The 15,714-nt window shown below is 40.8% G+C and overlaps 1 protein-coding gene and 1 non-coding gene across 2 annotated transcripts; one reads left to right on the top strand and one right to left on the bottom strand.

Annotated features, from left to right (window-relative positions):
* Positions 1-1,823: 1,823 nt before the first annotated feature.
* Positions 1,824-14,719, top strand: LECT2 (leukocyte cell derived chemotaxin 2). Its single transcript, XM_060178388.1, has 4 exons — positions 1,824-2,088; positions 5,130-5,226; positions 10,754-10,899; positions 14,209-14,719. The coding sequence occupies exons 1-4, from the start codon at positions 2,043-2,045 to the stop codon at positions 14,373-14,375; spliced, it is 456 nt and encodes a 151-aa protein (XP_060034371.1). The 5' UTR covers positions 1,824-2,042; the 3' UTR covers positions 14,376-14,719.
* Positions 10,281-10,409, bottom strand: LOC132537365 (small Cajal body-specific RNA 8). The gene has a single exon (XR_009548807.1). It is a non-coding gene; the product is annotated as a small Cajal body-specific RNA 8 (non-coding RNA).
* Positions 14,720-15,714: the final 995 nt, after the last annotated feature.

Here is a 15,714-nt window from a genome sequence, read left to right as displayed (position 1 = left end):
CAATCTAATCAATGCAACAAATACCATCTCAGCATGCTTCACCTCAGACTGTGGACAGAGACATCAGGCATGGATTGCCAACCTGTCACCCTCATCACTCGGGTGAGACCTTTCCTTTCATGGTATTCTCTAATTCCATTCCAGGAGGTTCACTTCCTAACAAAGTCCCAAAACCTACATATAGGCCAGGTCCTGTAAGATAGAGCATATGTTTGCTGCGGACCACCACAGTGGATGAGCAGCAGGAGGGTCAGGGGTCTTGAAGGCAACCTCCCCGGTGGGTCAGAAGTCGGCGCGAGGGAGAACAGACACCACACTCTATTGGAGGGTGAATCTGGACTCATTTTAATAGTGAAACTGCATTAGCTTTTATACTTTTTTCAGGTTACATTCAGGTTGCCTAAGCAACTAGCTTATAAGGAAGTAGCAATAAGCATTATAGTCTTGTGGCTTTGGCAGGCTACATGTTACTCCCCTTTTACTGTAAAGAATGGTACAATACTTAGTATTGCCCTGTTCTCAGGGGAGGTCATACCCAGAATTGTTTTTGACTTTTGCTGAGGGCTATTTCTATCATTAATCTTCTATGGGGGGCATACAGATCTTTGCCTAGTCGTGGACCACTGCTCATCTAGGTCTGGTACAGTTTAACTATTAACCTTTCTTTGTTTCAATATGTCAATTTGTACCTGGGAAGCCTCAATCTCTGCATTCTTTCTTTGAGGGGCAGGTCATAACATGACTTGTTTTGTCCATTTATGCTGACCCACCTTCCTCACTTTCATAATGTAACTTTCAAATATGCCCCTGTGTAAGGGAGAAGGGGTGCTTCTGACTCTCCATTCCCACCAGGCACTGCCAAAGCACTATTAATCAATTGTGACAGTATAATTATTTGTAGCAATAATGGGGGGAGAATGCGTCGACCCATTCTTGTCCTCCTGCCCAGCTTCCTTGAAGTCTGAATACAGGTCTAGAGGAGATGACCCTGTCAGGCTCCCTGGTGAACTTTGATGGGGCGCCACATATGTTCACATGTATCCATAAATTAGGGCAAAATATATACCTGAAAGATACTATTTTTTTTTATTTTAAAACTTAAGTGGTAAGGGACCACTTAAATGTAGAGAGAAAATGTAGTATTCCATATGTTTTTCTAATAATCATAATACCCAATTGTGTGACTACGTGATATTATATGTGCATATTATTTATTGGATAGAGACACACAGTAATCCAGAGAAAGGGGGAGATAGAGAGGGAGAGAAACAAAGAGAGACACTTGCAGCACTGCTTCACCACTTATGAAACTTTCCCCCTGCAGGGGCTGAACCCAGGTTCTTGCGCATTGTAGCATGTGCATTCAACCAGGTACACCACTACCTGGCCACATGATATTGTATATTTATCATTTCTCTTAGTGATGTATGCTTTGGATGTTGTTAATTCTACATTAGAATTAACAACATTACATTACATTATTCTACAAATAAACAAACATTCAAAATGATATATTTAATCGAAATGTTATCAAAACAACACTAAACTTATTGCCCCCTTCCAAAAAAAATCCTCAAAGGGATATACTAAATATATTTTAGAAATTCATACCTTATTAATGACTGATTTTCCAAAGTATGTATTATCTACTAAATTAAAGACCTACTAGTAGATAGTACTAAATACTCAAATGTTCATTTGTCTGGTCTCCCACTCTTCAGAAGAGTCACTGCACTAGTCTCATCCCTTTCTGTTAATATTTAGTCAGCATTTCCAATAAAATTAGCTGCTTCTTCAGATCAAAAGCTTTTTCATAGGTTTTACACAAAATGAGTAACTAGGGAATATTGGAATTTCACTTGCTCCATGGTTTTCTTCAAATATTTTCTGCTTTATGTGTCTCACACTAAATTTATGAGAGATAAATAATTGAAGGCTAAATAGCTACAAAACACAAATTCTAATTTGAATATACTTCAAAGAGTGTGTGAGGGCAATTTTGTCATCAGAGGAAGAAACACCATAATAGAGACACAGGGAAAATGTTTCCCTTGGAAGTCCTCCTTTTGGCTGTTTTAATTTCGACTGGTAAGTAAAAAATAGAACTTCTTTTTCCTTTATCTTTCCTCCTCCTCACTTACTCCTCTTTTTTTTTTTATTTATAAAAAGGAAACATTGACAAAACCATAGGATGAGAGGGTTACAACTCCACACAATTCCCACTATCAGAACTCCGCATCTCATCCCCTCCCCTGATAGCCTTCCTATTCTTTAACCCTCTGGGAGTATGGACCCAGGGTCATAATGGGGTGCAGAGTTCCTCCCCTTTTTTTAAGATAGAGGGTGAAAGACAGAAAAGAGATATCCACTACCCCTGAAGTTTCTTCTCTGCAGGTGGTGACCAAGGGCTTGAATCTGGGTCCTCACACATAGTAATTTGGGCACTCTACTGAGGAAACCACCCCTCGGACCTTAAAATCTTGATGAACTTTTTTAAAATAAGATCTTTTATTTATGTATTTATTGTGTAGAGGCAGAGAAACCCAGATGGAGAGAAGATAGATGATAGATAGATAGATAGATAGATAGATAGATAGATAGATAGATAAATAGACAGAGAGACAGACATCTGTAGCACTGTGTCCCTTCTTGAAAAGATTTCCCCCTGCCGGTGAGGAACAGGGACTTGAACCTGGGTCCTGTGCACTGTAACATGCATTCAACCAGGTGTATCAGCACCACTGGTGTATTTGGCTATCAGAAATGAAACAGGAAGAATACAGGGAGGGTGTTCCTCAATGATTTACAACTAAATGTTTGATTATTTAATAAGGGAAAATAATTTGGAAAGGGGTCTTTGAAAAGTTTTTTTGAAAGTGAGAAAGTTTTGCAAACTAGTTCCAGGACTTTATTGTAACTTTATTGTATGAGAAAGTTAAAAGTTTGTATAAGAGACTGGTAAAGATTAGGAGAAGGGGAATATTCATTGTCTAATATATTACTGAATTTCCAGTGATAAATATTGCTTGCCAAAGTGACAGTATTATATCTTGATTAAGGCATTGAACTGAAGCTTAGTAATGGTAAAAGATTTCTGAAATTGACAGCTGAAAAAGTACATTAAAAATTATGCTGGGGCTGGGTGGTGACATACTCAGTTGAGCATATACCATACTATGAGCAAGGACCAGGGTTCAAGCCCCTACTCCCCACCTGTAGGTGTAAAGCTTCAGGAGATATGAAACAACTTTACACATGTTTCTTTTTCTCTCTTCTGCTACCTCCTCCCCTCTCAATTTCTTCTTCTTTTTAAAAAAATTTTCTTTATTGGGAGATTAATGGTTTACAGTCAACAGTAAAATACAATAGTTTGTACATGCATAACATTTCCCAGTTTTCCACATAACAATTCAATTCCCACTAGGTCCTCCTCTGCCATCATATTCCAGGACTCGAACCACCCCACCCCATTCCAGAGTCTTTTATTTTGGTGCAATACACCAAACCTCTCTCAATTTCTCTCTTACCTAGTAAAACAAAAAAAAAGGAAAATGGCTTCTAGGAGCAGTGGATTCATAGTGCAGGCAGGCACCAAGCCCGAGTAATAATCCAGGTGGACATTTTTTTAAAGTATGCTTACGGGCCACATTATATAACTTATTTTAGTACATTTATTAACAAGTATAAAATATCATTAAATAAAATAAATGAGCAAATCAACAAGTTATTATTTTTGTTTCTACCTTTGCTTTTAAATGAAAGGATGAATTTCTTAGCTGCATTACTTTGTGAATGTTAGCACTCAAAGTCCAGGAAATTTAATCTAACTGAATATTTATCAGCGTGTATTTATTTACTTATATTGATTTAATATTGATTTACATAAGTATAAGATAATACAGTTTTAGTTCCATACAATTCCCACCACTACAGTTCTGTGTCCCCGTCCGTTCCACTGGAAACTGCAACAGTTCTCCCAAAGTCACCAATAAGGTCATCTTGTATTTAAAGTACTATTCTAAAAAGATAGGGGAGGGAGATAGCATAATGGTTATAAAAAGGGTTTTCATGATTGAGGCTCTGAAGTCCCATATTCAAACCCTTGCACCACCATAAGCCAGAGTTGAGCAGTGTTCAGGTCTCTCTATCTCTCTCACTGTCTCCTCTCTGTCTTTGTCTCTCTATCTCTTTTTTTCTTGGCATCTCTCTCACTAAAATAAGTAAACAAAACATTTTGAAAAGAATGTTACACAGCTCCTTTCTTCCATATTTTCCACTCCATAATTTTTCATATAATTATTTCTACTCCCTTCTCCACCTTCTTTCTTCACTCCACTTAGGCTAATTGGTTTAACAAATTCTTATTTCTCAGACTCTCCCTCTTCCATGTTTGTAAATATGAAAGAGATTTACGCAGTGTAAAATAAACTTTGCTGGCTCAGAGTTTGTTTCTCCTTTAACTCAAACATTTGGGTTTGATTATTAAAACTAACAATCAAGAAAAGTTTCAGTTAGTTTACAGATTTTAGAATTATTTCTGTGAATCATATTGCTTATTTTGCTTAACCTAAACATATATGTTCTCACACCAAATAAAGAGTGACAAAAATTTGAAAAGTAAAATTTATGTCATTAGTGGATGATCTGAAGCAGACCCTAATAACAGAAATTAGTGCTTATAAACACACACATATTCTAGACATAATAAAGCAGTCATTTGTTGTCAGTGAAAGGATTAATTTTTACATCTAAATTAGGAGTCTTATATAAACTTCAGAAGGGGAGGGGAAATAACCTGTAGTGAAGGGCCAGGAAGATAGCTCAGCATGTTAAAATACGAGACTTACCTGGCTGAGAGTCTAAGTTTGATCTCTGGCACCACCATATGCCAAACATGAGCATCCGGGGTATCTCTTCTCTCTCTCTCTCTCTCTCTCTCTCTCTCTCTCTCTCTCTCTCTCTCTTTCTCTCTCTCTCATAAAAGTAAACACATCTTTTATCTTTTTAAAAAACTATAATAAAACCAGAATTTGCAGAATTCTCTGGTAGACTTGCAAGGCAAATGGAGATTGGAATTATGTGAGGTTAGGAAATACACTTATTTTGCATCTCTCTTACTCTCTTTTTAGCACTGGCTGGACCATGGGCTAATATATGTGCTGGCAAGTCTTCCAATGAGATCAGGACATGTGACAGTCATGGTTGTGGCCAGTATACTACTCAAAGGTATGAAGTTTCTCAAATAACCATAAAACTTTGTGTGTGTGTGGCTCTTAACCTCTTTGCTTAGTGTCCTTGCCATACATTTAAATCTTCAAGGGTTCACAATCATCTCCCTCTGACAGCAGGAAAGCTCAAGATGATATCTGTTTCATCATTTGCTCTTGCAGCAACTTCTCAGATGAATTAAGAACAGAATATGGGATAAAGGGGAGGGGAAAAACAGCCTTTTCCCTCTTGATATTTCCCTCTTTGTTTCTTTCATCTGGCTTTTCCAAAGTGAAAATCAAACACTACTATCCCATTTTACAGATGAAAATTTTCAGCTAAGGTACCAAAATACTAAGTGGTCTGATTAATACAGTTGGAAAGGGTGAAATTTGGACTTGGATTTAGGCTTTTGTATTCATTGTCTCCCTGTCAAACTATGGAGTGATGTTTCCAGGTTCTAAGACCTGAACATTAAAGGCTGCCAAAAGGAGAAAATATCTTCAAAGCAATGAGGGACACATTTGTAAATTTTCTAATTTTTTATGTCTTTATTATTGGACTGAAACAGAGAAGAGTTGAGAGAGGAGGGAGAGACAGAGAGAGGAGAAGAGACAGAGAGACACCTGCAACACTGCTTCACCACTCTTGAAGCTTTCCCATTGCAGGTGGGGACCAAGGGCTTGAACCCTTGCCCTTGCACACTGTAATGTGTGCACTTTGCCAGGTACACCACCTCCTGGCCCCTACATTTGTAACTTCTCAACAACGCAGAATATAAGTCAGGGTGCCACTCTTCGATGAAATAGTGATGTGTTTGATTGTATCACTAATCTCCATCTCAATTATAATGAAACTCCTAATTACACAGATTCTACTTGCAAAGCAATCTCAAATACCTGGAAAGGGTCGAGGAGATATTCAGATGGCCTCTGAATTGTCAAAAATTACAGCTCAATTAAGTCATACTTTAAAGGTTAAGCAGTTGGCTTGTGTAGTAACTTAATGGCTCTTTACCTGAAGCCTGCTCAGTATTATTTTGCACATAATTTACAGATCTTGATGAACTTGATTTTTCAGGTAGACAACTATCAGAAGAAAAAGTAGTAGGGTAAGAGCAGACACAATGACGGCAGTGAAGATTGTGAAAGGCAAACTCAAGAATCCTCACAGTCTGCATTGCTGAAAATTTACAAGTGTGTCTCTCATTGCTTTGAAAATATTGCCTCCTTTAGGGCATCCTTTGATGTTCAGCTCTCAGATTCTCTGGAATTGCTTTGAATGTTTGTGTTCCCTACACTCTAATAAACCCAAAAGGTATCACTGATTAAAATACCATGTATTGACAATAACATTTATAATGAGTTCTAGATCACTGAGAGAAAATTAAGACTAGGATATGGGAATCTTTTATGATAGGTTCCCATAAAAAGGCAACTCAAAGTGATCTAGAAGAAGCCAATATATTTGTAAATTTTACTTACATTTATTGTATTATTTCCCAAAGCCACCATATAATAATAGCTAATATTTTATTTATTTATTTATTTGCTTATTTATTTATTTATTCTATTGCTACTAGGGTTATTTTGGGCATTTGGTGCCAGCACTATGGATACACTGCTCCCAGCAGTCATGTTTTCTTCAACATGCAGATCTGCTTCACCTCTTTTTTTTTTCCAGTCACACAGATTTATTACAAAAAGACATTAAATGAAAACACAAGCAATTACAGATAAACTATTTGTTTGCAGATAGAAATTAATTCTGGAACCAAGATAAATTAATGAAGGAACCAAACAGAACTTCCACAGCTAAAAACAATAGCTGAAACGAAAGTTGCAGTAAAGGAGACCAATAACTAAAACATGCCTCTGTGGTACAGGGTATTGAACCTGAACTGTGGGAATGGCAAGGCTTGAACCCTACCCAGTGAGATGTCTCTCTGGCCCTGCTTTATATCGTTTATAGAGTAGCTGCTTTATATAGTTTCTAAGTGGGGTCATAGCAGGGATGGCTGCACACAATCGGTATCTGATGTTCTTGAACTGTATGCTTAAAAATCAGTTATATGGAAAAATGCTTACTCTATAAACGATATAAAGCAGACCCAAACAGATCAGTGACTGGCTTTGATCAATGAAAGCACCTCTCTCAGCTGCCAGCTTGAGAACTGTTTTCTGAGAGATTTCCCACACAGTCTTATACAGTTGCTTCAGATCATCTGGAATTTCTGGTATGCTCTGGATGGATCCATTACACGCAGTAATCTGGTTTTTCATCTCTTCATTCCATAAGCCCCGCCCAGTAAGATTCTTCAGTAAATGAGGATTTACAATCTGAAATTCTCCCGATAAGACTCTACGAGTGTAGATATTGCTGGTATAAGGTTCAATAGACTCATTATTTCCCAGAATCTGAGCAGTTGAAGCAGTAGGCATCGGAGCAATAAGTAAACTGTTCCTTACTCCACATTCCTGTGCAAGTTGGCTATCTGCCTTTTCCGATAAAGCGTCTTATCCAATTCTCCACATTTTCTGATCAGGGCATTATGTTTTTGACATCAGTCTTGGATATCAGGGTGTTCACCTTATAAAAAGTACTGAGGAAAACGTCTTGATATTCTGGGAAAGCTTGAGAAAAGGAAATTTCAGATCACCTCTGTGGGTTTGTAGTACTCACTGATAAAAACCACCTGAACCTTGGCCTTTGGTGGAAGATTCAATTTCCTGGCTTGTCACTGATCTGTTTGGGTCTTCTCCCTCTTCCTCTTCGACTCAGGCAGGTATTAGGAGATGAAAACCATATTCCATTTGACTAGGCTCTGAAATCCAGTGGCATGAAGTTGCTTACAGTCACCTCCTATAACCATAAGTATCTCTACCAACCTCCACTTTCACTTATGATCCTACTGGGATTTCTTGTTGGCCAGCCTCACCTGGGACTTACCAATTTTGTTTTCCCTTCCTAGAACCAGCTATTGGTTTCACTGATCTTCTGTTGAACCACCTTTTTGTTTTCTATTTCATTTACTTTTTTATTTCCCTCTGCTGGTTTGTTCTTCCCTTAGCTCCTCTTGGTGTGATATCAGATCGCTTGAGATTTTTTCTTCCTTATATGCGCTTAATTCCCCCTTGGTAATGCTTTTAATTGTGTTCATCGGTTCTGGTAGGGTATGCTCTCTTTTTTTTTTTTTTTTTTATCTCTAGGAATATTTTTCTTCTTCCTTGATCCAACTGTTTGCTGTTTGATCAATTGCATGCTGTTTAGTCTCCATATGTTGAACTTCTCTAGCTTTTTGTAATTTATTGCTACTATTCCACTGTGATCTGAGAAGTTAAACTTCAATATTTCTGAATTTGACACTGACTTCTGTACAACATGGGTCTGCATGAGAATGTTCCACGAGCACTTGAGGTTGTGTGTTCAAGAGTTTGGGGAGTGGAGAACCCTGTGAATGTCAAGGCCAACTGACCTAACTTCAGCTAAGGCTGTTGTTGCCCAGTTGAATTTCTCTCAGACCTGTTAGTATGAATAAAGTCCCATTCTGTCGTTGTACTGCTGTCTGTTTCTTTCAAGTCATATAGAGTGTATGTTACCACACACAAGGACCTGGGCTTGAACCCCAGATTGGATGCCTGTAACAAGGAAGCTCTGTGAGTGGAGGGACAGTGCTGCAGTGTCTCTCCTCTCTCCCTCTCACCTGCCTCATCCTCTATCTAGACAGGGGTGGGAGCCTTTTCTCTGCCAAGAGCCATCTGGATATTTCTATCATTCACAAACAATACAAAACCATCAACTTAAAATGAGCACTTTCTGTTGCTATGAAAAAAGTTCTGGGGAGTCAGGCAGTGGCACAGCGCGTTATGCGCACATGGCGCAAAGCTCAAGGACCGCCGCAAGGATCCTGGTTTGAGCCCCCGGCTCCCCACCTGTAGCGGGAGTCGCTTCACAAGTGGTGAGGCAGTTCTGCAGATGTCCGTCCTTCTCTCCACCCTGTCTTCCCCTCCTGTCTCCATCCCTCTCTGTCCTATCCAATAACAACGACATCAATAACCACAACAAAGGCAACAAAAGGGAAAATAAATATAAAAAAATTTTTAAAAAAAGTTCTGGCTACCTTGGCAGAGCCAAAACAAATGATTCCATAGCTCATATGTGGCCCTCAGGCCAGATACTCCCCACTCCTGACCTACAAGAAAGGAAAAAAGTCTTCAGGAGCTGTGGAGGTGTGCAGGCGCTGGCCCCAATGACAATCCTGGTGGTGGTGGGGGAAGTAATAAATATACAAGAAAATGAAAGAACTCGTACCATTTTCTGTGTGGACCCTGGGTACTCTTGTGTTGTATTTCCTTTCTTTCTTTTCATGTAAGTCTCTTGAGTGTTCTTTTCTCTTTTTTTTCCCCTGGGTGGGGAATGAAGTCAGGGCCTTGGGCATGTGCAATACTAGAAAACAGCCTCTCAGGCCAGTTTTTCCTTTATTTTATAGGGAGAAGAAGAGGGTGATATAAAAATATTAGAAAAGGAGGTAGACAACACAGCATCTTTCCCCCTCTCTGTTCCTTCTGAATCTCTATGACACAAATATGGTTCATTTTAATTTTGTCCCAAAGCTGCGATGGGGTTTTGATTCACCTTTTTGTTATTGTTGTTGCCTCCAGGGTTATAGCTGGGGCTTGGTACCTACACTACGAATCCACTGCTCCTGGAGGCCACTCCCCCCCCCATTTTATTGCCCCTGTTATTGTCATTGCTGTCATTATTATTGGATAGAACAAGAGAAAAATTGAGAGAGGAGGGGAAGACAAAGATGGGGAAAGACAGACACCTGCAGACCTGCCTCGCCGCCCGTGAAGCAAACCCCCTGCAGGTGGGGAGCTGGGAGGGGGGGCTCAATCCAGGATTCTTGTGCTTCACACCTGTGTTACCACCTGGGGCCCCATCTTAAAAAAAAAAAAAAGATTCTCTACCTTATCATCAAGCTCACAAATTCACCCTTTAGTTTCTGATAAGTCTTCCCCCCCAAAAAAAAGTTATAACTATTCAGCTGGTGCATCTAAGTAGTGTCAAGAAACTGTCTGCCCCGTATCTGTCCATTACAGTTTCTCTCAATTTGTCCCGCTCATCGAAGGGCAGTTTGTTCTAGGGAGGTGTAGTGACAAACAGAGCAGTACTTCAGCCCATCTTGTGGCTGCTTCACCTCTTATGAAGCTTCACCCCTGCAGGTGGAGAATGAGCGGGCTCGAACCCTGGTTCCTGCTCTTGATACCATGTGATTAACTAGATGCACCACCACCAAGCCCCCCAAAGATAATATTTATAAAGGCTTAATCTCTGCAATGTGGTTATTCCTACCTATAAGGAAGGAGGCTACAATTGGACTAAAAAGAAAGAGGAAACATTATCATGTCTGGAAATTCCATTATATTTACGCAGCTTCAGTTTTTGACACTCCAGTCTGTGAACTACAGTTTAACACTACACTCTTGGGCCATAAAATATCCTGGGCAGTTCCTCAGTCTAACACTCTTTATTTATATCCTAGAAATCATAAGGCTCACCAGGGTGTGGATGTCTTGTGTTCTGATGGATCGACTGTATTTGCACCTTTTACTGGAGTGATTATGGGTCAAGAGAAACCTTATAGAAACAAAAATGTTATCAATAATGGTGTTCGGGTAACTGGGAGAGGTAAGAGGGGCACATCCTGGAGACACGTGATGCTTATTTTCTACATATTTCATAGAGAGGTTTCATATTCTTATTAAAATGATAAAAATGCAGGATACAAAGTACTAAAAATGCCTAGTATATTTTCTTTTTTTAACTATTACTGTTTTGTTAAATTTTATTTATAAAAAAGGGAACACTGACAAAACCATAGGATAAGATGGGTACAACTTCATACAATTCCCACCACCAGACCTCCATATCCCATCCCCTCCCTTGATAGCTTTCCTATTCTTTAACCCTCTGGGATTATGGACCCAGGGTAATTATGGGGTGCAGAAGGTGGAAGGTTTGGCTTCTGTAGTTGCTTCCCCACTGAACATGGGCATTGACAGGTCGATCTATACACCCAGGCCTTGTGTATTTTCAAAGATGTCCTACAACTTCCCCTGAAATTAGCTTTATGCACTCAGCACACCTAACTTTATAATTAGAGAGGGACTGCTTCCCGGGACCCATGGGGTTATGGTTAACAATCTATCTTGCATCAGTTACTTTCATTTTTCTTCGTCTTCAAAGCATAATACTTTTATCAGAATATGTCTTAGAGTTGACATAATTCTAGGTCAGTATTCTCAGCAACCTAATCTTTTCCTGCTACTCTTTAAATATGCTTTACTAAACTTTCAGTTCAATCTAATGTCCCTTGAGTATCTTATAATTGTGGCCTTCACTCATGATACTCTTTTTGTCTTTATTTTTTATTGGGAGATTAATGGTCTATGGTACAATTGTTGGCACTTTGGTATAGTTTCTTATCTCACCAAAATAAGTGTCCAAAACACTCTCACCCCCAAATTAGGTCCATCATTGTAGAACCTGAAAGTCCCTCCTACCTCTAACCTCCTTTCTGACCTCCTTCTCCACAGTTCTTTTCTCTGGGAACTTGGAAGCAACTTAGATATCCAAAATGCTCTTTTCTTTCTTGCATTTATCATGTCCTTTAAAAAATATTTCTTAAAAAGAAGGTAGATTTTTAAGAATCTATTTAGAAGATCTAGCCAGCCATCTTCCTATAGGTATTCAGTCGGATCACTCATGTCACAGTTTTCAATATGGATGTGTGATTGTATGCCAGGATAAACCTTCTGCAAGGGTAGTAGAGTCCCCAGTTTTTCTCCTTTCTTAATAGAATTTTAACAACAAATGGCGCCCACGTGGACCTGACCTGCGCATCTCTCAGATAAGTAAAGACAATTTGGCTACCTATGTACGATGGCCTTCTCTTCTGCTTGTGAAGAGATCTCCAAAGGCCTCTGCTCTTTCTTCACGAGACTGTTTTGCTGTTTCTGGAACATTTATCTCTGGACCACTCTGTGGTTTCCACTCGCTCGGGCGAACTCAGAACAGCCAGCGGGAAGAGCCAGCGGGCGGGAGGCAAGGCGCGGAGCTGCTGTTTCCACCTGGTCAAACAGCCAGCCAGCCGGCTGCGCCCAGACAACCCCGCGCACCGCGCCAGCAACCCCGCAGCCCCGCAGCCCGCAGGAGGCCTACGCCACCATGCAAGAGCCCGATGCCAGCACGCTAGAGCCCGATGCCAACATGCTGGAGCCCGATGCCAACATGCTGGAGCCTGAGGCCAACATGCTGGAGCCCGATGCCAACATGCTGGAGCCTGAGGCCAGCCCACAGGAGCCGGCTCTCCACCGCGTGGTGCAGGGCACTGGACGCGTGATCCCTCCACACTGCTCGGCCACTGCGAGCAGGGCAGCAGACATGGCAGGGCCATGGGGCAGGGCCGCGGCGGCCCCTGGGCACCTAGGCTCACGCCTTCTACAAAGATGGCCTGCCTGCCCTCTTTCTATGAATTCTGGAACCATCCCGGGCCTCCCGGACCCCCGGGCTCCCTGCCGAAACTGGGCACACGAGATCTCCAGCTGCCGGTCTGGCCTGAAGGCAGACAAGCTGGAGTACGCAGAGATTTGTGCAGAGATCGCAACCTGCAATTCCTAGAAGTGGAGCTGCACGGGAAGCCACCTCCGGATGGTGAACCCCCCCCCAACAACTAAGACAATATAGATTTAAATTCGTGTTTAAAATGACATGTCTTCGTAACAAAGGTTTCTCTCCTCGTGTATTAATGACTATGTTTATGTGTATGTTTAAAGTTTGGTAAACAGTAGCTTTAAGGCTAAATTCTTACTAGTCAAAGATAAATGAAAAAGGTTTTCAACGTAATTCTCATAAAGATAAAAATTAACTTACATTTAAAGTCTGAGGTAAAAATTAGTTAACAATCAATATATTTCAACTAAGTTGGTCTAAACAAAAGGTTAAATAGACTTGTTGATATGTAAAACACTACCTTCTCTATTAGAAATGGTAGATCGCACAATGGCTATGCTAATTATTCTCATGCCTGAGGTTTCCTCTCCGGCCCACACCTAGGGTGTGTCTCCATCTTGAATGGGTGTAACAAAAGGTTAAAAGACGTTGTTGATATGTAAAAGTCTCAAATTCCTTCTCTATTAGAAATGTTAGATCGTGCAGTAGATATGCTAATAACAAGTTTTGTTTCATAGTAAGTAAGTTGCAGCCAGCTGCCTTTGGGACCCTAGGCCGTTCCCCGCCCCCATGCAAATGCCCATCGAGGCAAGTAGCCCCCCAGAGGCAAGAAATGTTTTTTTTTTTCAGATATGGCCCCCTCAGGCCTTCCCTTGGCAACATGCTGGTTTTGGTTATATATGTTTCTGTTCACCCCACACCCTTGATACTATAGTCATTTAGTTAAAAAGAAAAGGGGGAATTGTCGTATGCTTTACATTGGCTTGTTCTAGCCCTCCCCCTCCAAGAGAATTGGATGAGTCCTGTTAATTTCGCGGGCCTGCTTGGCCCCGCCCCAAGGGACCCTGGGAGAGGGTTCCGGAGTCCGAGAGTTCTTGAGTTCCTGAGTTAGAGAGTGTCTGAGTTCGAGAGTAAGGGAGAGGGTTCCTGAGTTCGAGAGTGCCAGAGTTAGCCAGAGTTCTTGAGTTCCTGAGTTCGAGAGTTTCAGGGTTACAGAGTAAGAGAGAGTGCCAGAGAGACAGAGTTCCTGGGTTCCTGAGTTCCAGAGTAAGAGAAAGAGTGCTTGCGCCGCCGCAAAGAGACAGCAGAGTTCTGTTTGGTGATTAGTTTGTCTTAGTTTATGAATAGTTCCTCCTGAATAAAGAAATACAGCTTCCCTGCCCAGCCGTTGTCTCCGCGTCTCTGTTCACCACCGTGAAGCAAGCCAAGCCGGCCCGGCAAGAGCCTCAGAGAATTTTAACAACAGTATTTCTTCTTTTCTTTTAGGTTTCTGCATTAAAATGTTCTACATTAAACCAATTAAATACAAAGGTTCTATTAAGAAAGGAGAAAAACTGGGGACTCTACTACCCTTGCAGAAGGTTTATCCTGGCATACAATCACACATCCATATTGAAAACTGTGACATGAGTGATCCGACTGAATACCTATAGGAAGATGGCTGGCTAGATCTTCTAAATAGATTCTTAAAAATCTACCTTCTTTTTAAGAAATATTTTTTAAAGGACATGATAAATGCAAGAAAGAAAAGAGCATTTTGGATATCTAAGTTGCTTCCAAGTTCCCAGAGAAAAGAACTGTGGAGAAGGAGGTCAGAAAGGAGGTTAGAGGTAGGAGGGACTTTCAGGTTCTACAATGATGGACCTAATTTGGGGGTGAGAGTGTTTTGGACACTTATTTTGGTGAGATAAGAAACTATACCAAAGTGCCAACAATTGTACCATAGACCATTAATCTCCCAATAAAAAATAAAGACAAAAAGAGTATTCCTCACCTACTTCCTATTTCACTTTCCTCAATCATTCCAAGGCTAACCTTATCAGACAAAGTAAGACTACAAAAACTGGATAAAAGCAAGAGATTAAGGAGTCCGGTGGTAGTGCAGCGGGTTAAGAGCACGTGGCACAAAGCGCAAGGACCAGTGTAACCATCCCAGTTGGAACCCCCAACTCCCCACCTGCAGGGGAGTCACTTCACAGGTGGTGAAGCAGGTCTGCAGGTGTCTATCTTTCTCTCCCCCTCTCTGTCTTCCCCTCCTCTCTCCATTTCTCTCTGTCGTATCCAACAGCAATGGCTTCAATAACAACAACAATAATAATTACAACAATAATAAAAAACAAGGGCAACAAAACGGAAAATAAATATAAATTTTTTTTTTAAAAAAGCAAGAGACTGAAGTGGCGCAAAGTGAGAGGACTGGCATAAGGATCCTGGTTTGAGCCCCTGGCTCCCCACCTCCAGGGGGGTCATTTCATAAGCAGTGAAACAGGTCTGCAGGTGTCTATCTTTCTCTCCCCCTCTCTGTCTTCCCCTCCACTCTCTGTTTCTCTCTTTCCTATCTAACAATGACATCAATAACAACAATAACTACAACAATAAAAAAACAAGGGCTACAAAAGGGAAAATAAATAAATAAATGTTTTTTTAAAAAGCAAGAGACTGGCATATTTGAATGATGGCTCTTTTGGTTACTACCAGGTCATCCCATCACCTGGATTCTAGTGAGGGAATCCTGGGATTCCCACACAGACATGGTGGGCCTAGACCCCTAACAGAACTCTCTCCACTGTCACTGGTCATTTCCATCAGAAACAATATAATGGATCCCTTTGCGGGGTCCTGCCCTTAATGGTAGGGACTGCCCCACACTCTGAAGGGAGGCTGGACAACATACTCTACCACTTGAGAAAGATGGGTCTGACAATTAGTGCAGTCTAGAATGTGCAGTCTATGACCACAGAATGTGAGCTCAGACCTGCAGGGCCCCAGATC

This window comes from Erinaceus europaeus, chromosome 2 (assembly GCF_950295315.1).
Source record: "Erinaceus europaeus chromosome 2, mEriEur2.1, whole genome shotgun sequence".
In the NCBI taxonomy this organism is placed as follows: Eukaryota; Metazoa; Chordata; class Mammalia; order Eulipotyphla; family Erinaceidae; genus Erinaceus; species Erinaceus europaeus.
This window is presented reverse-complemented; position numbering and strand designations above follow the sequence as displayed.